We start from the raw sequence: 25,421 nt of genomic DNA, 5'->3' as shown, positions 1-25,421 counted from the left end.
ATAACAAAATACAAAAAGAATTGATAGTCACATATAAACCGACTGCTACTCAGATCAGTGTAAGTGTAGTTGTTATTACAACATCATACTTGTTCATTACGTTATGTTTTTCTTCAACTGCATTATCAATTAATTACGTTTAGATGATATTGCATTTACAACTTGCCTGACCCCGTTTTTTACGTTAATGACAGCAGTCTCGTGCAGCTCGTGCAAACAGTGTTATGAAAAGTATGGTGGAGAATTCAAGGACACATTATAAATGGCATTAAAGTGAGGATAATTGTATATTCGTTCAGTTTTGATCATTGACATTCCTGCTGTATATTAGTAAATATTTGTGAATGAGATTAGAAAGTTACTTTTGCACATATACACATTGATTGGACCTCTCAACCAAATTTCATACCTTATTTAAGGGATTTTTAAGACAATACATTTTCAAAAGTTTGTTGAATGTGTTTTGATATTTAAGTGCATTGTAGCTCATGAATGCCAAGTTGAAAATTAATAATGGAACCATTTCTAGGCCCTTATTGCAAGCCACTCGACTTCTGTAACAACAAATGTTTAATGTATTAAGGGGAATTGCCTCTTTTAGTCTTGGAATGTGGCCTTCCTTGACCACCACCATATATTTTCATATGCACTACGTTGTAAACAAACTAAATACAGTGTTTTAGCTTACATATGCAAAATGAAAATAAAGACTGTGAACTTACTTCACTTTTTTCTTTAAATTATAAACTGTAGGATATTGATAAAAGTTTGGACAAGGTAAAGCACTATTATTTTCGCACAAAAAATATTAATTGTTGACTTTGAATGTACACAATAAGTCGTATGTAATTCAACAAGAACTTTCTTATTTGAGTTTTTTTTTTTCATTTTTATTTCAGTGAGCAATCCTTTGTGTACTTATAACAGTTGAAACAGTATCCATTTCATGTACCAAAACTTTATACTGTTTTGCAGGGAAATTTTGTCATCTCCCACTAATTGTTTTTTCTAATTTCAAAGTCTGCGTTCCCTTAAATACTCTCGTCAAGCCCCTCATCCCGAAACACAAAATAAATCTTCATTTATCATTTCTCACACCAACTGGTATCTAATGTTTCTTATTGTATTTTACTTTTCCTCATACCATACCCAACACTCAGAGCCGATTACGGTAATTATCTTAGCAATCTTTTGACAGCGAGTCAATTTTAGCTGTGCCCTGCAGTTTTGTAATTGTTTTAGATGGGCTAAGCATGCACAACTTGATCTGGGTCTGTTATATGTCGGGCTGATTTTCAAAATGTGTCCCCCACCCACAATCTGAAAATGCTTCCTACGTGCCTGAAACACACACTTCTACATGCCGTCAACCTTCAGTATATTAAAGTATTTCTTTAAATGTGTTTTTTAAAATTTCTTACACTACATCATAATTGTACGTAGTATCCCTTATATTACCCCATCCCCCACCTCCACCCATATCCCACACTAAACACTCATTTTTGTTTTTACATTTTTCACATTAAGATATATCTTATATTTGTTCCTTACTAACATATTATCATACCTCCTTCCTCTAAAAACACAGATTATTTCATAATGAGTTGCAAGTGTTTATGTATGGTATTTCCTAGAACATCCCCTCCTCCTCGTACAATGATGGTAAATAAATAATTACATTTTGTTTTACTAAGTTCACATATTCACTTCTCTGTTGGTTAATATTTTGGAAAAATCCGCATACGTCAGGGTCACACTTGAATTTCAAAGATCACCAATGTCAGATTTTTTTGCGTTCCTTAACCCTGCAATCAGTCAAGAGTGTTTTAATATTTCTTGACACAAGTGTTACCAGTGAGAAGATAATTCGTTTCCCACAAGCACACGTGCCCTTAACTCAAAACTACAATGCCTTCGTTTCTTGTCCATAGCCTTACAGATTTTATTATTAGTTGGTAAATCTGTTATGCATAACGAGACAGTTTGTCGCATACAAGCACAAGCACCAACGCTACAGCTTTTAAATCAGAAAATCAAGAAGTCAATTCATTCAATTAAATAACTGCTTGTCACACTAATACATCCACGGACATTTGTCAAAGACATTCTGACCATCTCTTATCTGCCATCTGTATATGCTCTCATTCCGCCCGCCCGTCCGTCAAAAGTTTCGTGCCCAGTCCATAACTCATTAATCAGTGGATTTTAATATCACTTGGCACAAATGTTTTTCACGATAAGACGACGTGTAATGCGCAAAACCCGGACCCCTAGCTCAAAGTTCAAGTTCACACTTGGAGATCAAAGGTCAACAGGACTTTTTTTCCTGTCTGGTCTGTAGTTCAAAAATCCATGAAGGGATTTTAATATTACTTGGTACAGATGTATCTCATAATAAGACAATGTATCACGCACAACTATCAGACCCCTAACTAAAAGACCAAGGTCACACTTGGCGGTCAAATGTTATCATGGTATGAACGGGGTCTGTTTCGTGTCCGGTCCAGAAATCTGTCATCGGTCAAAGGATTGCTTATCATAAATACTGCCCATTATCAGACGACGTGTCATGCGCAAAACCCTGAACCCTAGCCCAAAGGTCAAGGTGACACTTGGAGATCAAAGGGCAATAGGTTTTTATTTCCATTTATTGTATGTTTTCCAGTGAATAACAGAGTTTTCTCAGTGAAATGAAAGGGATAATCCACAGTTTTGAAACAGTAGATAATCATTTTTATTTTTCCTTGTTTTTGCCGAACTAGTTCCGGTCCTCCGCCGCGATTGAAGTCAAATTGTATACTGAGCGTTATGAATACCGGGGACCATAATGACGATAACGTCGTTAAAATGACGTCATTTTTGTTATGCTTTCTGCTGACCTTTACCGCGATTTTCGACATTTTATAAATTACGCAACAAAAGTAGAGTTTTACACATGAAATAAAAAGAAAATTTGTTTGTGTCAGTGAAATATCAATTTTATTTCACTCGTGAGCACCAAAAAAAAAAAACACGTCATTTTCACTCGTGGCTACGCCACTCGTGAAGATATTAGTTTTTGATGCTCACTTGTGAAACAAAATTGATATTTCACTGAAACAAACAAATATCCTCTATAACTTAGACATGCAAAAAAGGATTTAAATATTTGATTTTACAATTAATCTCCTAGATGAGACGCCGTGTCATGCGCAAAACCCGAACCCTTAGCTCAAACTCAAGGTCAAACTTTGAGGTCAAAGAAAAACAGGACGTTTTTCCTGTGCGCTTTTCCTGTATGGTTTATAACACTGGCGTCCATTAAAGGATTTTAATATTACTTTACACAAATGTTTCCCATAATGAGACAACATGTCTTACGTAATACCATTAACCCTAATGGTCACGGGCACAGTCAGAGGTCAAATGTCAATAGTTTTTTTACCTTTCTGGACCATCACTCTGCCATCCATTATGGGATTTTAATATTACTTGGCACAAACGTTCCCCATAATGAGACAAAATGTCATATGGAATACCCAGACCCCCTAGCTCAAATGTCAAGGACACACTTGAAGGTCATAAGTCAACATTGATCTTTTCCTGTCCAATCTGTAAATATTAAAAAAAAAACTCGTGTGTCATATGGACCCAATTAAAATGTTTGTTAGTGTTTTTTTTTTTTTTTTCAGAATAAATTTACTTTAATATGATGATTTCTTACTTTTTTCTCATATTTTCCAACCAAATTTGAATTAAATACTTTTTCAAAGTTATAGTTGTTATAAGTAATCAACAACTATACATACAAATTTCAATCCAAATGTTGTGTTATAACATATTTTATATATAGTATAATATTGTTCATACCTCAAGGGGTGGTTATGTCGCTGACTTTAAATCACTTGCCCCTCATCGATGTGGGTCCGAGCCTCACTCGGGGCGTTGAATTCTTCATGTGAGGAAGCCATCCAGCTGGCTTACGGAAAGTCGGTGTTTCTACCCAGGTGCCCGCTCGTGATGAAATAATGCATGGAGGAGCACCTGGGGTCTTCCTCCACCATCAAAGCTGGAAAGTCGCCATGTTGACCTATAAATGTGTAGGTGCGTGGTTAAACCTAACAAAAAATATCTATAAGTCAGTCATTATGTTATACTGCAGCAGAAGAAATTAGTTGCTTACCAGCATGTGTCCAGTAGGGGATTTTGTATTGCATTGCAATACTTCATTCCCTTGTTTGTTTTGTATTGAAATTTGACAATACCTACCTTTTCGTTCAGCAAGGAATACTAATGAACTGAATCTGTTACCTCATTATCTGAAAAAAAAAAAACAACTTAGCCAAATGTTTAAGAAAAACAATCGTTGCATGTATCATGCATTTTAATGCTCAAGATAATTTTTAGAAGAAAAAAGTAGAATTTATTTTGTCATATGCTTGATTTCTGAATATATATGTTGAACAATTTGAGCAGCGAACGTTTACAAATATATCTTTTCAATGCACTTTTAGCACACTGTCAGCACAGCTTTCAGTTTATACTAGTGCTTGTATACCATTGCACCTTCACACTTTGTTTCCCGTGTAATTGAATTTCTAACGCTGGCTTTAGCTCTTTGTTTGTATAGAATACCAGTAGTAGTCAGTTACTAGTATTTAATTTAATACTTGATTTTTAACGAAATATATATATTTGCCCCATATGAATACTTTTAACATTTTCAGAACATGAAGCTAACCAGCCTGTGACAACAACAACAGTCTAATATAAGCCGAATGAAAACAACATTCAGCGACATAGGAATATCGTTACATGGCTCATTTCAATGGATAATCAGAATAGACTGAATAGATAAATCTTTTAGAGAGCACGGGACTGTAATATTAGCAATACTGACATGAGCACTCAACACGTTCAAAAACAAACAGTTGTCCATGCCAGTGGATATAAGACTTTAATGTGTCGTGCGTTTACAGAAACAGGATATTGTAAATATGGGGACAAATGCCAATTTGCTCATGGACCAAACGAACTTAGACAACGGAAGCAGCACCCAAATTACAAAACTGAACTATGTCGCACATTTCACAGTAGAGGATTTTGTCCATATGGACCTAGATGCCATTTTATTCACAATGAGGATGACAGAAATATTCACGTTTCTTCGTCCCCTGCACAAAAGGCTGAAGGTAAGCTGTTAGTGTAGATTAATGAAATTCTGTCATCTAACGATGTAGAGGTCATAATTTTGAACCAAACTTAATGAAGCTTGGTCAGAATTGTTGTCTCAATTAAATCTCAGATGGATATGATACTCGTTTATATTTGAAAAAAAAAAGAACTAGGTCACTGGGTCAAATCGTAGGAAAACCTTGTTTACATGCTTCGACAAATAAAGGCCTTAGAATGAATGAAAAATAATTTGTTTAAGTACATGGAATATATTACATGCTTGTTTTTTATATGGAATTCTTTAAACGAGTTAAATAAAATGATTTTATCCGCTGAGTTTAATATATTTAATTTGGAGAGACATACATGAAAGATTTTTATACGCCCGAAGGGACGTATTGTGTTATTCCCCCGGTGTCCGTCTGTCCGTCTATCTGTCTGTCCGTCCGTTAGCAATTTCGTGTCCGCTCTGTAACTCTTGAACACCTTGAATGATTTCGAACAAGCTTGGCACAAATGTTCACCACAAGACAACGTGCAGAGCGCATGTTTCGGATGGCTGGCTTAAAGGTCAAGGTCACTCTTAGCGGTCAAAGGTCATATGGCTTTGTTCCGTGTCCGCTCTGTAACTCTAGAACTGCTTGAAGGACTTTACAGAAACTTTGCACGAATGTTCACCACATCGAGGCAACATGCAGAGCGCATCAAAGTCAGGGTCATACTTAGCGGTCAAAGGTCATATGACTTTGTTTCATGTTTATATTGCTCTGCATTGCGTTTCTCTTGTTTTTATTTGGCAGATTCCTTTTTTGTTCACTTACAATAATTCTTTTTTGAATTACTTCCCTTTTATGTTACTATAAATAGCTTATTTTGTAACTTTTTTATTATTGGCCATAGGGGAAAACCGAGACCACTTTTCTGTGGTACAACATGAATGGTACCTCCAAGTTTTAGGTGTATTTTTACATATCTGTACCTGGTAAGGGTTATTTTTTTGGAATTTCTTCCCTTTGTTGTTCCTGTTCTTTGGGTTTCAACAGTCAAGTTCTTTAAATTTTGCCCTCTTCCTCTGATATAACCCTTCGGGCGTATATTTTCCCGCTTGGCGGAGGTCTTGTTTTATCATAAGTTACCCTTTTCCTGCAGAATCATTAAACTTTCTTTCCTAACTTATTATATATATAGTTCGGCCAAAGTCAGCGTTAGAATGTAAATATACTATACTAAGTGTACAATAACAAAATTATGTTATATCTATATTTCACTTCCAGTAATCACTTTATTCGAGATACATACATAATTCAGTATTAATAAAATGTTACAGTAATATCGAAAGAATGTAGAAATCATGGAACCTGTATCAATCAAACCAGTTACAGGTGTACCACTGATAAAAACCTGTGTTTCATTCGCTATACCTACAAGAGGCGGAGACAAATAGGGCCCTGTGAAACACGATCTGGACCTACCATCTGCCCTACGATGGAGGTCACTTGTTGTTTAAATCTGTCTTTTCTGCAGGTTTACTAGTATCAGGCTTCGGTTCTTCTATTGTATCCTTTCGTCTAGCACGATACCTTGGTCTATAATAATACATCTCTCTCCTTTCATTCGTTAACTCTTTCATCTCTATACTTCCATCTCATTTATCTTAGTTTCCATACTTTGCATCTGTTTGGTCAAGACCTCCAGTTGTTTTAAAACTATTTTCTACAGAAGACAAATATTGTTTGGCCTCAACAGTGTCCTACCTTTTGTTCTTTTGGTTCAGGTACCACTGAAGTTTGTTGAACTTTGCCAAGATATATTCTTTATTCCAAATCTCGCAAGTCAGACCATAACCTACTGCGGAGCATTTCAATCCTCATCGGATTATCAACATGTCCGGACATTCTACTCAATAGCCTTTCCAGTCGCATACTATAATCAGCAACAGGCTCATCGTCCCTCTGGTGTTCACTGTAAAATAGTTCCTTGAGGCGTTCAGAAGTTTGAACATTGCCATAGACACCCTCTAATTCAGTGAATATATCTGCAACTGAAGTGTTTTCTCCAAGATGTCATAAAACTCCACGGGCTGTACCTTTCAGCGACTTTCGTATAGCTTCTCTTATAATATGCATAGTTTATATCCCCTCATCTATCAAACAATGGACATCATTCTTCCATACCTGAAATAAGTTTGTCTTCGCTTTTTCATCTCCTGAAAATGTGGGTAAGTCAGGAGTACGAGGAAAAATATAATCAAACTTTCCTCTTAACTGTGTACCCGGTAACAAAGATGAATGGCGTGTAGGCAAGAAACGCACCTGGCGTATTTTTGTAGATTGCTGGTCTGTGTAAGTATCGCCACTACCCACTGTTTATGCTTTCGTACCACTCTTTGAACTATCACTAAGTCTTGTTTTACCCTAACCGGTGAATAAGATTCTCCAAAAGGTTCTCTTATCTCCGTACCATTTGGAGCAGGGGAACTATTGAGTTCATTTACTTTGTAAAGACCAGATTTATACAGTTGCCTTGCAAAATGCAAAAATCTCCATGTCCATTTCAGTGTATTCCTGAGGTCCTGTTAAATCGTCCCTAGTCGCTCGTGATGCCTTTCTACGAATTGATTTGAATTCATGAGTCAAAACTTGAATATTCTGCTTAACAACAGATTTTAAGTATATCCTTGAGATGTATGCCACTCTAAATTCAGGAATATAATAAATAAAACAATTTAAAAGTGTAAAATAATTTCAGAAAATTCGAATGGCCACGAAGGACACCATACATCAAGACATATGGTATTATACTACCATATATAAAACAGAAATACAATTGCAAATGGCACTATCAACTTTGTTAAGAAATGTTTTACAGACAATTTGAAAGTGTGTTACATAGAATTTGGAAAATGTCTAGAGGCCTATTTGTACACCATACATTTGTGGTACTTGTAAGTGGTCCTCTCTATACACCATAAACTCCAACTGCTTACCATTTGAAAATTAGATTTCGGAAAATATCTAGTGGTCTGCTTGTACACCATACATTTGTGGTACATGTAAGTGGTCCTCTCAATACAGCATACACTCCAATGACTTACAAATTCAAAATGAAAAAATGTTACATAAAATTCAGCAGGAAAAAGCAATTAGTCTATCAGTACACCATACAGTCACAGCTCATGCAAGTGGCACTGCTGTCACACCATACATAAGTTTTGAACAATTATAATGAATTCAGCACTAGTCGGTTTGATCAATCAACACTTAAAGCAAGGGCACTACTGGTACACCATACACTTTTATAAATTACAGCATCAATATTTTATCACTAAAGTAGCAATACCATTTCTAGTATTTGCAACTAGTACATCAGGTTAGGTTCAGCTGGGTTTCACACCAGTACTTTAAATTGTTTAAATGTTAATATCATACTAAATGTATGCTACCATAACAGCTGTTCAAAACTTGAATGTGATCAATAGCAATATCGAAAGTCATAAAAAAGGCAATAGTAGACAATAACGAAATGGTTTTAATGACAGAAATAGCAATAAGAACTAAAGCTTTAATTATTTTTGTTTTAATATTTTTAGACGTTTTGATATGTAAAATTAAGACACACGCTTTATAATTGCAGATGTCTTTTCCTACAACCCTTACTACATGTACCGATTCAAACAGGCTTTGAGGAAAGGGAAAGAGAAAGATAGGAGAATTCGCATCAATATTGTTGGTAACTATGGACAAGGCAAAACGTCTTTGGCAAAACGATTAGCTGGGCTCACATGCGAAGGAGTAGAAGCAACAAATGGTATTGAAATAAATTTATACAAATGCAAATCCGTAACTGGCAATAGAACAATAGAACGGATAGATGATGAAGAGCAATACTTTATTAGTCGCATGGCATCCGTTGCACGTTCAATTTCTACAGAGGAGGCCCCATCTGTTGTTTCCGTAGCTAGCTCAAGTGGAAACACCGAAACAATTCAAGATAAAGAAAACTCTGTTGGAAATTACGCAGAGAAAGTAATTGTTAACTCATCTACAAACATTTCAGAACTTAAATCCTTTGCAGATGAAATGGAGTCTGGAGAAAATCAAGCGCAAGCAGTACTAGAGTTTTGGGACTTTGGTGGTCAGTTTATTTTTTATGCTACCCACTCGTTATTTCACAGTAGGAAAGCAATATATCTCTTAGTTTTTGATTTATCATCACCTTTGAATACTGTAGTCAAGGATGAAGATTTCCTTTGTAAAGAAGACGAAAAAACCATGGAACATTATGCAAGATTTTGGATGGAATCAATCCATGATTTTGTTGGCCCAGAACCGCCTGTTATACTTGTCGGCACCCATAAAGATAAATTACATGGCGATGACAAAACGAAACAAGCTGCAAAAGATGAATATTTTGAAAATGTCAGACATCTCTTTGATGGCACAAAGCTGCTAGATCATATTCAAGAAAAAGATTTTGCTGTTGCAAACCTCGATCCATCAGATGCTGGCGTACAGACTCTTTTGCAGGTGATACTTGAGAAAGGCAAAGAAATGACGGAGACCTCTGAAATTCCAGCGAGATGGATACCTTTAGAAAAACGTTTGTATCAGGAAAAGCACAAGAAAGTCATTTCGTTCCAAGGAGTTAGAGAAATAAATGAAAGCAACGACTGTCGATTAGCAGACGATGAGGAACTGAAGCTTTTCTTGCTGTATCATCATGAAAGGGGATCTGTGATTTATTTTGACGAAGAACCAGTATCAGAACACGTGGTTTTGGATCCGAAATATTTGGTAGATGCTTTCAAACGCGTTATTACACCAGACAGATTTCTAACAAAGAACCCATCCTTACGAAAAGAGCGTAACAGCTTAATCACAAAGGGACAACTGAAACCTAGACTTCTTGATCATGTCTGGAGTGATGGCTTCAGTGAAGATCGAAATGTTCTTCTTGAGTTCCTGAAGAAACATCATATCATATCTCAAGTTGTAGAATACGATGCGAGTTCTGGCGTTTGCTGTGAAAAAGCATGGTTCATTGTTCCAAGTTTGCTTAAAGACCACAGTCCAGTAAACAACACGTTGCTGCTGGAATTCCTCGCTGGAAAGTCACAGACTCAAGTTCGCTTTGTGATGCAGTTTGAAAATCCTAGAATAGTTCTGATTGTGTACCATAAACTGATAGCTGCATCTCTGGGAAAATGGCCTGTTGTCAAACTAGGCAAAACGAAAATGCTATTTCGAAACTTGTGCGTGCTACAGCTGGGATGTAATTACGCTGGTATCGCAGAGCTGAAGAATTCAAGCATAGAACTACAAGTTTTGAATTTCTGTAGGAAACCAATCAACCATGAAGTGCCAGATAGTTTTAGACGTTTTGCAGAATCTATAGTCATGTACGAGTTTTGGAAACTGAAGTCTGAAAAGGACAATAAAGATAAGTCGTATTCCCGTAAATACAGATGTAACCATTCAAAACATGGCCTAGAAGGAAGTCATCGCACCAGAGCTATAGAGCAGTTAGAGAGTACAGATATGATACTATGTCCAGATAACTATTCTCATCAAGAGTGTGACCGTAGCAGAGCAACTGCGGAATGGTATCTCGAAAGTCAAGACCGGTTTATTTTTCCAGAGGTGATCTTGTGTGAGAAAAGCCTTAGTAAATTGGCCTCAGCGATTGGCGAGAACTGGGAACTTTTGGCACCGATATTTGGTTTAAATAGAGCAGACATTCATCACATTAAAGAAGATAACCCAGGTACTGTTATGCGCATCTATAGCATGCTTCTAAAGTGGAAAGATAATTGTGAAGATAAGGCAACTTTAGATGTATTCGCTGATGCGTTGAAAAGCTGTCAAGGCCTGTATGTTGATTGGGATGTTGTAAAATCTTTTACAGACACAAGCCGATCACAATCCAAGATACCCGGTAAGTTAGAATTATTATTCCGATACCAGTGCGAAAAATATAAAACTGGCACTGGAAAAACTGCTCTCGGTAATTTTAAAGGGCCTCCGCACACAGCTCACAGCCGTGAGTTCGAAAGTTGCTGCTTAAATGATTTAAGAAAGGCCAGAGGTCTTCGTCATATAACCTATGACTTTTTCGATGTGACGTTCGACCATAAAAACACAACAAAATAACAACAATGATAACTGGTGGCTTCTGTTCCAAATAACTGTCCTCAGACATGTCTAGGCGAAACTAATATAAAGGACAAATTTGAAAACTTTTTTATTTAGCATTTTGATTACATACAATTTAGCCATAATTACAAAAAAAATGTAACAGTATTCAATTTGGTGAAACTGCCTGGTTAGTTCACTTCTAGTTGTAGATAAAATATCATAGGTACGAGATACCAACACAAAAAACGTACAAGATACCAACACAATAATGTAGCCGCATCTTTCTGATTTTCTGACATATAATTCTGTGCTGAAAATTTCTTGATTGATTATATATTATGTTATATAAATTTGATTACAGAAGCTATATTATATAAATTGGTAAGTGATGAAAATTGCGTAGTGTCAAATTTCAATTTCAAATGTTCTTACATTACTTTTATGTTTCATTTTGCAGGTTTAGTATTGACTGACAGTAAACCGGACAGCTCCGTGGAAATAGTAGGTAAGACAAGTTTCTGAGGTTGCAACATTTACTCAAAACAAAGCCTTCAGTCAGTTGAACAAAAAAAAAAAATGTTACTATGTTTTTTTTTTTTGTTTTTTTTTTTAATTAACTTATTTTGTATTGTCTGGAAGGAAACTTCAACAGAAAATTGAAGTTACGACAATGCTGTTTAATGATAATGGACCGCAGTTTTGACGACGTCCGCGTATAATCAGGGAGAACGTTCCTTAGACGTCTCAGTTGTTCCGTCTGGTGAACAGAATGGCCAGGAAGCTGATATTGTAGTTAAATGCAACAACATATGTGCAATTTATAATATAATCTTGTTTACAAATGGAAAGGAAATATAATGTAAATAATAGAAATGATTTCTTTCGGAGTTCATGCGAAAAGAACGACAGAATATGATTGACAAAACGTAGCCTGGTTCCCTTCGTGTACTAATAATAGCCTGGTTCCCGTCGTGTACTAATAGTACCCTTGCGTAGCAGTTAAGGGGCAGGTTATCCAGACTCATGGATTTGCCGATCCTATTCTGCCGTTCATTTCGCATGAACTCCGAAATAAAACATTTCATTTCTTAAATATTATTTAAATTAGATAAATAACTTCTTTAAAAAAAATGCCAATTATAATGTGACTAACAACGCTTTAATCATCACAACGATATAATGTTGACGTCACGTCGACGTGATTTTTAGCGCCATTTACGCATCGAGAAATAGCGCTTTCAAACTTGATCAAACAATTTACTTATAATCATGTTTAAAACGAATTGTCGCATAGCAAAACTGTCTTAATTAATTCACATACACACACGATGTTGGTTATTAGCTGCGCAGAATGATTCGCCATCGGAACTATTCCACATTCCTGTCCCGGCGTGTATAAAGGAGCGTCACGATCTACCATTTGGCGCCATACATGCGCTAATAAACAATTCTATAATATTTTATCTAATTTTTTTACAATAAAATTTATACTTGAATCGAAGTTATTTATGGCAAAACCGTTTTTTAACACTATTTCTACACTCGGGCGGTTCTACGTCGTACTAAATAATTTCACTCTGGCTGCGCCCTCGTGAAATTTTTACGCCCGACGAATAACCGCCAATCGTGTATAAATAGTGTTAAAACACGGTTATACTATAAATTATTTCTTAATTTATAATTCATAATATTCATCTGAATAGACGGACTGGAGCCTCTGAAGATTATCCGTTGTCTGACAGACAGGTTTGTTGAAAGTATGCCATGCACAGTTGACTTTGAATGTGAGCTTAACCAGGTTATACCCGTACAATGGTATCATAATGCCCGTCTGATAGAACCTTCAAGCAAGCACGTGATGTCAAACGAAGGGACCAGACATAAATTGGAAATAAGGGATGTTTGCAGTAAGGATGAAGGAAAATATGTTGTCACTGTCGCGGGGCAAAAATCCTCAGCAAACCTCACTGTTGACGGTAAAGAACACCTTATTCCAGTTTATATTTTGTTTGAGGTATGACTAATTGTAAGGATCCTTAAGATCGTCAGCACGCAGGTATTCTCTGATTAACTACTCTTGAATCCCCTGGTGTATTTATTTACACCTGTCCGTCCGCTCATCACCATTCTCTGATTGATTACTCTTAGATCTCATGGTGCATTTATTTATCTGACAATCCTTTTTTCATGTCTCTTCCCTAGTGAAGCTAGGATTTAATGTTTGCAGTTTTGATTAAGATCGATGTCTTCTTCAAACGCCGCATGCAACTTGGAATATAATATGTCGAGCTCCTGACTTTTTTTTATAAATCTGTTCTACATGTTTTCATGATCGACCACCGTATGACGATGCACGTAATTTTACTGAATTTGGCACGACTTTTTGAAAAATGGTGAGGACAACTCTACTCACACGAGCGTCTTTGTCATTTCTTTTGTCTTCAGTTGCATGAAGTTTGATAGCTCTTGGTTGAGTTAAATTTACATTGTGACCAATTTTCTACTAAGAAGACCTGTTTAAAGTTACAGTCAAACTGTTCCTCGGTGATGTTTTTATTGAATTTGAAATTCACAGTCGGTTTCTCATTAAAGAAGAAATAAATTTTGGAGATTACTACCTTTAAATTAAACAGGAGGGAAATATCATAAAAACACTGATGCAAAACTGTATGAATAGTGAAGTTGTGTTATTAACTTTTATATAAGACTGTTTCTTAAAACTTTGAAACGCATATTACAGGTATTAGACTGTGACGAATGTTAATACTCTGTTCAAAAGGAAGGTTGAATATCAGACTTATTCAGGTCATCTTTTGAGGAGGCTCATGATAGTAACACTAGTTTTCTGTCTTGGAGTTTCGATGTTGTTAAAAGAATAGTGTTTGGTTCTTTTCTCGTTTAATCTATTAAAGTACCATTTCTCATTTATTTTGGTAGATTGTACGCTTACCTTTGTAAATGACTAGAATCAGTTTCGGACATGATCCTTTAGTTAAGTGAATGTCTTGTCGAAATCAAAACGAGGATAGGATTAGTGTTTTAAACCTCAAACAGTCATGAAGCCTATTCTTGCCTTACCCTCGTTTTTGTGCCCCCATGAGTGGTGGGGGCATATAGATTTGGCTTTGTCCGTGCGTGCGTGTGTCTGTCCGTCCTACGTTCGTGACACGCCTAGCTTAAAAAGTATTTGATATAAATTGATGAAATCTTACATGAGTCTTTATCATAATATAAACTTGCGCACCTCCTATTTTTCGTCTGGCTCCACCTCTTATTTCTAGACTTATGGCTCATGAAATAGTAAATCAAAGCGCTGAAAGCACAGAAAGGTTGAAACCTTTCGAAAAACATGTGGCTCTGGTAAGTAGTTCAATAACATTAAATTTGCACAGGGCGCCTTTATTAATATTTGGACCTTCAACATGTCCCTTTGTCAAGTTTAATTGAATGACAGCCATTTACATAGCAAAATTTTCAACCTTATTTTATTGAAGTGTAATGTAGGACAACTCTCAAACACGTGATATATTGGTTTACCGTAATTTAAATTGCGCCAGGAATTACTTCCCCGACACATAGCACAGATTATTCTAGCGTAATTTAATTAAATATCATGAACAATACAACGCACTAGTAAAAATAATCTGCGGCCATTATTTAACGCACTTGTACCGCCGAATGCCTGTAGACTAGATTTTTAAACTGCTTTTATATGAACTCATAACTTAATGAAATAAATTTTAATTTAACACAACCAATAAATGCTGGTTACACCCATCAATTATAGTCATATGCACACTACACAGACAATACCTTAGTAACGGGCCGCATTTTTTTTTATAAAATCCGACCATGAGAATACTTTGCGTCTAAAATCATTTTTTATAATAAAGAAAATTGGACAATTTCGTGTTGTGATGCAAAAGCGAATGCATGTAAATTTCACTTTCAAAGTGAGAACAGGTCTTCGTTAATTTTAGTAAGACAGTATGTTCACTGGTATTGTAAAATAGGTTTTCTTTGTCCATTATTGGTATCTACCTATCACATTTTAGTCACTTCCACCGTGAACTTGTAAAACCATCCGCAAGATTTTTTGCGGAAAGGTCTACCGGCAAATTTATAAAAACTTCGATAAAATATCGGACTATATGAAATTTCAAAATCGTAAAATATTGAAGTCCGACGTTTACTTATCGAACTAGTAAGAAGTGTATATGTAACCTTCACTTTCGCAGGGGCTGGTATTTAAGGCATGAAGGTAGTTATTCGCCGAATATGCCACCATTGTCTACTGGAATTTAGTCCATATAAATAGATTTTTCCCGACTAGTAAAACCCATTTTCATTTCAAATATCAGCTTTATTTATGCTTGTTTGTAAGAAGAATGTCTGCTGATGTTTTAAGCTACGTTATATGCTTCAAAAGGTTAGTCGAAGCTGTTTGGTGAAGTTAAAGTAAAGTTTGTATTTCCTGCTGTCTACCTATACCATATTTGCGTTTCCAAACAATGTTTATTCAACAGAAACTACAAAGTCATTGTGTACATAAATGCGCTTCCCTTGTTTCCAAACTGCGCTTATCATTCAAGAAAGATAAAACAAACAAAAGTGTCATTTTCTATAATTGTAAGTTGAAGCATATTTCCAAGAATTGCTAAATTGTGGTGATAAATTAGTAAATCAAAAGAATTATCAAGCGTAAATTAGAAGGATATGAAAATACTATTGTAAAATCAGAAGACTACAGGCAACGCACATCGTACAGTATCCGAATGCACTTACTGCAGGCACAACACACAGAAAAGTTCAACAAACATTCAACACCTCAAAAGTTAACTCCAAGATCATTCTCAAAGTATTCAGATCGCCAAGATTTTAAATTTGCTCACCTCCCATGACTGTTTGCTAGGTTTTAAGTGTTTTTTTTTTTTTTTTTTTTTTTTTTTTTTTTTTTTTTTTGGTACAGAGACTTAGTAGATAACTTAAACGAGAATTATGATAAGTAAGAACTGTTCTAGAAAGGTTAAGAATTCAAAAGCTACACATGTATACCATCTTGGATGTACCTCTGCGTGTCGGTCTTTGGATTACAGTATGTTATAGCGTTTCGAAAACTAAAGAACAAATCTACAGTTAGCAGCAGGCAACAACAAATAATACACATTCTTGACCTAATCAATACTACTTTCTATGTTCACCAGTCTATTCTACATATAATGTTCGAGTGAATGTTTTCTTGACAAATCGTTATGTATTAAAAATAAGGCTACTTATTAAGAAGAGCCATTTTGTCGACTTCCACAAATCAAAAACACAATTTTCAGATATATAGAATAATGTTTTGACAAATAAGAATCTTATTCTTAACTTAGTCTATAAGCTAGAAGACATACTTTAAAAAGTATTTCTATGTAGCTATGTTCAAAATATTGAGTAGAATAGAAAAATCTTACTATTTTTCAAAATTTAACACGATATCACATATTAAATACACCAACTTTTCATTTATCGGGCACACATACGTAGAAACTTCACATCAGGCAAACACCCACATTTGATATTCTAAGATAAGATTTATTAATTGAGTCGGAAAGACAATTACAAGTAACATAAGCTCTGATAAGATTTTTAACCGACTATAAATTCTCGTTATGTACTGCTTTGACTCTATTTTGCTTAATAATATATTTTAAAAACTTAGCTTTTACTCTGTTTTATTAACGTTTATCAAAATGACAACTTTCATGTGAATTTTTCAATTTAACAACATTTATAATACAAATCCGGAACTGATGTAATATTGTTAAAAGTCATAGTAAAGTACCCCGTAATATCTAAATGTATTCAGGATTTGCAAGGAATGTCAATTATTTATCTTGTAAGTGTTAAAATAGGTTGTTACATTACATATCGAGACAAATAGGTAAATTAACCGGACGAGTATTTGCAGCACGACCATTTTCCTTAACCTGTAACGTGGCTGACTGACTGAATTTAAGATTAATAAGGGTCCATCCGCCCTTTCAGGCACAGTAGAGCTTTCGCTATGTAGAGTATAGACCCCGGCATGTCACCAGGCATGCCGTTAAAGATGCTTTTTGAAGCCAAAGTGGTGAAAATTTACCTCTACGCAATTTCCGTAGAGGATATGCCAAAGATAAGTAATTTTGATGCCAAAAGTGGATCACTTTCGCGGCCAATGAGACCTAAATGACAGCTCCCCTATGGTAGCCAACAGACAATATGAGAAGGTGTGGCAAGCGTCGCCCTCAAAAGGGCGGTTGGGGCCGCTGGTGCAAGGTGTCTCCCGTAGTGTTGATGCCCCTCCCCACTCGCCCCTCACGTTGAGCGTGACGTTTGAGTAGCTCGGGGTCTTCTCTGCATGCCGTCTAAGTACTGGCAGGTCTTCTCTCTGGACTACACATCTGTGCCACACAGAAGTGTCCCGCGAAGATCTGTCGCAGCGTTCTGTTGTTGTCTTGCCATCTATCGCCATGCAGGAGTTCCATCATTACCACCCGAGTTGAATGGAGCCGGTTGGCCGAAGCCTATTTGTTGATAAACAACCGAAGTTGAGTAGGTTGGCTCCCCCGGGTAGAGTCGTTGGAAGTCTGCATGGCCCATCCTCGTCGTCCCAACCTTTGCAGGGCCACTCCCTCCGGATTAGTCAGGACACCGACAGCTGTCTTGGCTCCACTTCTGTCGATGCCCTGTGCCTTCTCCGCGACGTGCACGCTCCAGTGTAACGTGGAGCACTGTAGCAATTAATATACTACAGATATAATTATTTAATATGAAAAGGAAATCTTAAACAAATATTTTGACTCAAATTTACATCAGTCTTACAAAGATATTAAAACGATAAAATAAAATGTTAAATAATAAATAATATGAATCGGTCATTATAAAAGCTGTACAAAAATAAGGATAAAATAAGAATAAAGGGAAGTAATTCAGAAAGCAAATCTATTTTAAAATGAAATAAAGCAGTTTATCAGTTAGCTTACTTCTACACAGTGATCTCCCTTGTCATTCGAATCAGGACAGGTAGAAAGAATCGCCTGCAGATCTATATCCTATACAACTAGAAAAAATGATTCAGATCATATGCTGTTTTATTACTGACGAGTGCATTATGTATTAAGGCTAAACTAGAGAAATTTTTATTATACATTTTGAACTATTTTTTCACGGCATATTTTCATGCGCTTCGGTCACGTCTGCGGTCTGAAGTGTTTTAAAGGAATACACCTTCGCTTTTCAACTTTGCCATGCTCGATGGATCAACAGATTTAAAAACATAATTTAATACGAAATGACGCATTCTTTAACCTTATTATATTTACATATGTATGAAAATATCAACCGACTGTAGAACAATGTTCAGAAAACAGTTTATATCAGTAAGAATATCTGTCGATTAGCCCGAAAAAACGGGCAAAAACCTTACAGCGGATTAATCTGTCTTTCAGTGAAAACGGTTAGTCTGATATTTTTGCAAGCTCTGGAATACGGTAATTATAGGTCTCAACCACTTCGTGGTTTCAACCTAAAAATGCACATTTCCTCGTGACACGCCTAGCTCAAAAAGTATTTGATATAGATGCATGAAGCCTTGCATGAGTCTTAATCATGATATGAACTTGCACACCTCCTATTTTTCATCTGGGTCCACCCTATATTTTCAGACTTATGGCCCCTGAAATAGTAAAAATGCACATTTTCACCTTGTGACGCGCCTAACTAAAAAGTATTTCATATAAATTGATTAAACCTTGCATGAGTCTTTATTATGATCTGAACTTGCGCACCTCCTGTTATTTTACTTTCTCAGCCCCCTATTTCCAAAGTTATGGCCCCTGTAATTGTCAAAAATGCACCTTGTTACACACCTAGCTCAAAAAGTATATGATATAAATGGATGAAAACTTGCTTGAGTCTTTATCATGATATGAACTTGTGCACCCCTTTTTTGGGCTGGCTTAACCCCCTTTTTTTAAAGTTATGGCCCCTGAAATAGTCAAAATGCACATTTTAACCTCATAATGTGGTTAGCTCAAAAAGCTTGATGTAAATTCATGAAACATTGCTTGAGTATCATGATGTGACTTCGCACACTTGGCATTCTTCCCGAGAATCTTAGCTCTTATTACAGTGTTATGGCCCTTGAAATAGTCAAAATAATGGATTTTATTTTGTAATGCTCATAGGTCAAAAAGTATATGGCCTAGAATAATGAATCCTTTTTATAAAATGTTTATTGAGGCTGTACCCCGTAGACTGCAAACTTTTGAATTATTACCCCTTATTTGTGACAAATGTAACAGTGGGGTTGGGGGGCACACCCTGTATATTTGTGACAAATGTAACAGTGGGGTTGGGGGGCACACCCTGTGTCCTTCAGACACATTGTAGTAAAAGTTGTGTACAGTCTGGTGAAAAAGCGCTCAATAAAACACAAAACACTTGAAATCTTAAATTATAGCAGTTAAGTGTTTTCTTTTTTCAGAGACAGAAGAAGAGACGGAATTAAGACGACTTGCCGAAAAGGAGAAGATAATTAACGGTTAGTTTCATAGTTCATTAAGTTTTAGCTCTCCTGAGCACAGAGTTCGCGGTGACCTATTGCTTCTAATAGTCCATCGTACGTCCGTCCGTACTTTTCTTTAACGACATTTTCTCCGAAACTACTCAGAGACTATGTCAATCAAGTTTTTTAAGAATATTCTTAAGGTGGTCCTCTTTCAAAGCTGTTCTTGAAATCCAGGTCACGCTTAGTGGTAGAGGCCTCAGTGACAGAGTGGTTAAGATCAGTATCGTTGAGTCCCTGCTATGGGTTCCAAAGCAGGATTCTTTGATGAGAGGACGCAGTCTTACGGAAGGTCGGTAGTTCAACCAAGAAACCCGTTCGTGTCCATAGGTACGCACATACGGGATCTTTTTTTATTATCAAAAGCTGGAAATTGTAAATATGACATACACCTTTGTCGGTGTGACGATTAGTCCTACAAAAAACTAAATAAAACAAATTTTACCTAATTTTGTATGTCCGATCTGTACATTTTCCGTTAACTGACTAATATTGAAAGTACTTAGCAAAAGCATGCAAGCATTAAGACTTAGACAATTAATTTATAGGTCAAGGTCATATTTTGAGGTCAAAAATATTATCTCACTGCCATATTTAAAAGGTCGGAAAATTGAGGATATTTATCCCGTTCTTTTGCATTTTTAACAAAGCAACGTATACTTTGCAAATCTAGACCCTTAGCACATATATGAATTAATATAAATATTCTAAATTTATCAAATTTTCTCTAAGAACAAGCACGTTTGTGTCTTAACATCACATAACATGGGCATTTCTCCTCCAAAGCATAGTAGTAATAGGCAAGAAGGCAATAGGGGACAAGAGCGAAAGTCAAAGAGACAATGATAGTTGGCTTAGTGACTGAAATGCAACAAGGATCATCTACTCTGCATGTCCAATAATACCATAGTTTCAACGTTCTGGGTTAAGTAGTTTTCAAGTTATGGACCGGAAACGGTTTTCCATGTTCTGGTCTCTGTGCCCCGGACCTCTAAATGAATGGACCCAATATCAGTAGGGGTCATTTATTCCGTATACCAGGTTGAAGGTTCTAACACAGGTTCTCCAGTAACAGATCGGAAACTGTTTTGCATGTTCTGGCCACTGCACACCTTACCTTTGATCAAGTGACCATAAAATCATTAGGTGTCATCTACTCTGCATATCCAATCATCCTTTGAAGTTTAAACAGTCTGGGTTCCCCAACTATTGATCGGAAACGGTTTTCCATGTTCTTGCTCCTGTGACCTTGGCCTTTGATCGAGTATCACCAAAGTCAATAGGGTTCATTAATTGTGAATGTCCAATCAATCATCCTATGAAGTTCCAATATTCTGGGCCAAGTGGTTCTCCAGTTATTAATCGGAAATGGTGTTCCATGTTCTGGCCCCTGTGACCTTGACATTTGGTCAAGTGATCCCAAAATCAATATGTATCATTTACTCTGCACGTCCAATCATCGTATTAGATTTTAATATTGTGGGTCAGGTCAAGTGGTTCTCAAGTTATTTATCGGAAATGGGTTTCTATATTCAGGTCCATGTGACCTTGACCTTTGAGTGACTCCAAAACAAATAGGATATTCTACGCTATTAGCCCTATCACGCTATGAAGGTTGAAGGTTCTATGTCAAGCGGTTCCCCAGTTATTGATCGGAAATGAAGTGTGAAGGACGAACGGACAGTTTGGCATGTTCAGGCTCCTGTGATCTTGGCCTTTGATCGAAGGACCCCAAAAACTATAGAGGTTATATACATGGTAAACCCTATCACCGATTGAAGTTTCTAGGTCAAATTGTTCTCCAGTTCCATGGCCCGGTCCCTATGACCTTGACATTTGATTAAATGACCCCAAATTCAGTAGGGATTATCTACTGTCCAATCATCCTATAGATGAAGTTTCAATATTCTTGGACAAGTCGTTCTCAAGTTATTTATCGGAAACTGGTTTCCTAGTTCTGGCCCCTATGACTTTGACGTTTGATCAAGTGACCCCAAAAATAATAGGGATCATTTACTCCGTTAGCCCTATCAACCCTATGAAGTTTGAAGGTTCTAGGTCAACTAGTTCTCCAGTTATTGATCGGAAATGAAGTGTGACGGATGGACGAACAGGCAAAAACAATATGCATCCCTGGGTGATATCTTTTATAAAATTAAAAGAATATCCTACCTGGTCCCTGCAAGATAAAGTCGAATTTCAAAACAAAATGTTACAGATTTGTTTGATCAAACAATACAAATTTATTTACAGTGACTAGTTCCAGTCAATCAAATGTAACCGGGGAAACAGCAGCGCCAATCTCATTAGTGTTTCCGGCGACTCGGCCCAAAACGGTCCTTTCTCGTCAACCAGTCCCAGTAAGTAGATAGTTGAATACAAAAAACAAAACCTTACTCACATTGCTATCGGATCAGGAAATAACTTACTTAAGAAATCTATTAAGTTTTTACCATTGCATGCTATTGTGAGTTTAATCATAGATACCCAGATATTTCGAAGAAGTGAAAAGACCGCTCTGTTATTTCCAAAGTGAGAGCGCAGATCTACAGATTGTGGGGTCTTAAGTTCGATTCACGAGTGAGGCATATGTTTTCCGCGATGTTTAGATAAAATACATTGTGCCTTTGCCTCTGATTCAACATGGGAAGTTGGCATTTAATTGCGGAGATCAGATTAGCATTGGTACAGAATTCAGTAACACTGGTTAGGATGACTACCCAACGTTACATAACTTTCATAATATTAAAAAACGAAGCTAAAACAAAAACAGACGAATAAACAAAAACAAAGAACTTCCTCTAGAAATAAAAATGCGAAAGTAAAGATTTGAGAGAAAATCTATTTCATTCCATCTTGCAAATATAAAGAACTTAATAGGAAATATTATTTGTAATTCCAGAAATGTTTAGGCATATTATTTTTCAACTGTCCGCCCGTTCGTCACAACGTTAACTTTTTGCATGAAGGCAACACTGGCACCAGACCAGAAAGAAAATGACTCTGTACATGTTATACCCTATCCCTAGGTATCATATAAGAACCATGGTCATGAACGGGAAAGTACACTAACCAATTTCAATCGCGCATTTCTCAGTTAAAACGTGCAGTTTCGATAAATGTGTACAAAGGATATTGAACAAGTGATACTTTATCTTCCATTGTGTACCGGTCACACTTCTTCAGTATTTCATATCTTAGAGAAAGAATGCGTAGTTTATAGTTTCAGCAACGTTACAGAAAAAACTTTGATGAACTTCCCTGTTGAAGTTCCGTTCTAGATTACAAAACGTGTCTGATTGGTTGATGTGAAAATTTAGATCAGTCGTCATTTTACTACACGTGTTTGCTAATATGTGTATGCAGCATAAAATAAACAAAACATATGCTTACCAATGTATTACTTCAAATTCAAAATCATTCCATTCATCATTTTGAGTTTTATTGTATAACTGTGAATATTTTGCATTCTGTTCTGTTTGTTTACATTCCGCCGATCATGTGCACATCGCTCTGACCTCTAGACCGGATGTTCATTAGGTAAGTTCACGCAGGTTTTTTCTGTAACGTTGACGAAAGCATAAAATATGCGAAGTATCTCTGCAGTATGAAATAGTGAGACAGTGTGACTGGTGCACGATGGAAGATAAATTACCGCTTGTTCAATATGCTTGATACCCATTCATCGAACTGCGCGAAATGTGTGAGAAATGTGCGCTTGAAATGGGTTAGTGCAATTTCCCGTTCATGACCATGGTTCTTATATGATACCTAGGGGTAGGGTATAACATGTACAGAGGCATTTTCTTTCTGGTCTGGTGCCAATGGAAGGCAACGTTAACTTCTTGCATGAAGGCACTCGCGAACCACTGCACCCAGGACCTTCAAACTTCACATGCTAATAGTACTTATTGAGTACACGACCCCTATTGACTTTGGGGTCACCAGGTCAAAGGTAAAGGCGCTGCGGGGGCATTTGTCACCACTAGTGACAGCTCTTGTTTTTTAATAATAATTTGAATATGAACTTATCTATTTCATACCAGATATTATAAATAATACAATTAAAACATGGTTATTTAAAACTAACGCATATTGATATATATGTATATATAGGAAAAGCTGACAGAAGAGGAAAGGAATAAGAGGTTGCGAAAATAGAACAAAATCGTCGGGCGGCGGAAAAATGCCGTGCCAAAAAGCGGAAAATGAGCGAACAACTGGACGCTGTAAGTATTCACAATATTTCAACTGATCGTACATTTCAGTAGACTTTAAAATATTTATAACTCAATGAAATTACTAAAAAAGCATTAATGTTTACTGTATATTTTAAAGGTTAATTAACATGTCTTCAGATCTCCGTGAAACGAGTATTTCTGGTTTTAAACGATAAATACCTGATTTTGACTTTTAAATATTTCTTTTTCGGTTAGTATTACATTTTAGATTAAAGACTGTACATTTGTTTTTATTTCTAATTTAATTTGCATTAATTTACGCATTGTATGTCATAACTTAATTATTTAATTATCTAAATACCCATGAAAACATACCTACTGTTATTCTGTTTATGTCACTGTTAAACTATTTCAGGGGATGCAGCGTGAGCAGGGAAGAGCAAAAACGCTTGCAGTAGAAATTGAACTGATGCAGAAAGAAAGGGAAATGTTGATAAAACTTTTGAAAAATCACAATGATGCATATAAAAATTGAAAAGGAAGCGATGTAATTAGTGGCAGTTAAAATCTTAACCTATTAAACATTTGATGATTGTTACACAGCCAACTTGTTAAACTTGGCAATTGACAAAATGAATGTCTTTGTGTAAAATTTAAAAATATGTCAAACTACCTTTATACTTTGCTAAGTCATCAATTACACTAGATTGAAATATAGCACAAGATGAAAAGTCCTGGAAGTGATAAATGCAAAATAATTGGTCCTTTGCAGTTTGGAAATTTGGACGCTTAGGAGCTGATATAGTGCTTGTTATGAAGAACGCTCCAAAGTTCCGTTTAAAGATTACAGGCCAATTCGAAACCGCTTTAAAATCCGTACAAGGTGATATGAATAGTTCTTTTATCATCAGTCAGCGTAAGAACCTTTCAGGAATGCTTTACATGAAATGTAAATAAACACAGTTAAATTGACTGGGCTGTTAGTTTAATCATCTTATTGCTTACATATACATGTAGATATTAAAATAAAGTAAATAAAGCAAAAGGGTTAGGCAAAAGTTCTTATAATATTATCGATTGGCTTTCCACTAGGAAGAAAATAAACATATATAATTATATCATACCAGATTTATGTAGCGCCCTTTCCGTTCAAAGGCGCTTTACATACAAAAACAGCCGCTCACGGCGCTAAATCAAGAACACCACGAATAGACCAGAGGGACAGCAAGAGAACTCTCCTTCAACAGATGGAGAAATCAATTAGATACATGCCTAACTTACTAACCAGTAATTGTTGGGTCAAGACAACGTTGTTTAGTCAAAAAAATAATATTTGTACATGTATTTGAAATCAGAAGT

At 36.2% G+C, this 25,421-nt stretch overlaps 1 protein-coding gene across 4 annotated transcripts in view; it reads left to right on the top strand.

The window, feature by feature from the left end:
* LOC123533858 (uncharacterized) overlaps nucleotides 1–25,183 on the top strand; it is a 34,431-nt gene extending 9,248 nt beyond the window's left edge. For 3 of the 4 annotated variants that reach the window (XM_053550904.1, XM_045315806.2, XM_053550910.1), the window contains exons 2-9: nucleotides 4,707–5,171; nucleotides 8,788–11,088; nucleotides 11,746–11,793; nucleotides 12,992–13,264; nucleotides 19,801–19,857; nucleotides 22,135–22,241; nucleotides 23,998–24,110; nucleotides 24,478–25,183. In XM_053550904.1, coding sequence (XP_053406879.1) covers nucleotides 4,880–5,171; nucleotides 8,788–11,088; nucleotides 11,746–11,793; nucleotides 12,992–13,264; nucleotides 19,801–19,857; nucleotides 22,135–22,241; nucleotides 23,998–24,042 — 3,123 coding nt within the window. In that variant the 5' untranslated portion in view covers nucleotides 4,707–4,879 and the 3' untranslated portion in view covers nucleotides 24,043–24,110; nucleotides 24,478–25,183. The remainder of the gene's footprint in view (nucleotides 1–4,706; nucleotides 5,172–8,787; nucleotides 11,089–11,745; nucleotides 11,794–12,991; nucleotides 13,265–19,800; nucleotides 19,858–22,134; nucleotides 22,242–23,997; nucleotides 24,111–24,477) is intronic. The other variant, XM_053550912.1, reaches the window with a different exon arrangement.
* The last annotated feature ends 238 nt before the right edge of the window (nucleotides 25,184–25,421 follow it).

This window comes from Mercenaria mercenaria, chromosome 1 (assembly GCF_021730395.1).
Source record: "Mercenaria mercenaria strain notata chromosome 1, MADL_Memer_1, whole genome shotgun sequence".
NCBI classification, from domain to species: Eukaryota; Metazoa; Mollusca; class Bivalvia; order Venerida; family Veneridae; genus Mercenaria; species Mercenaria mercenaria.
This window is presented reverse-complemented; position numbering and strand designations above follow the sequence as displayed.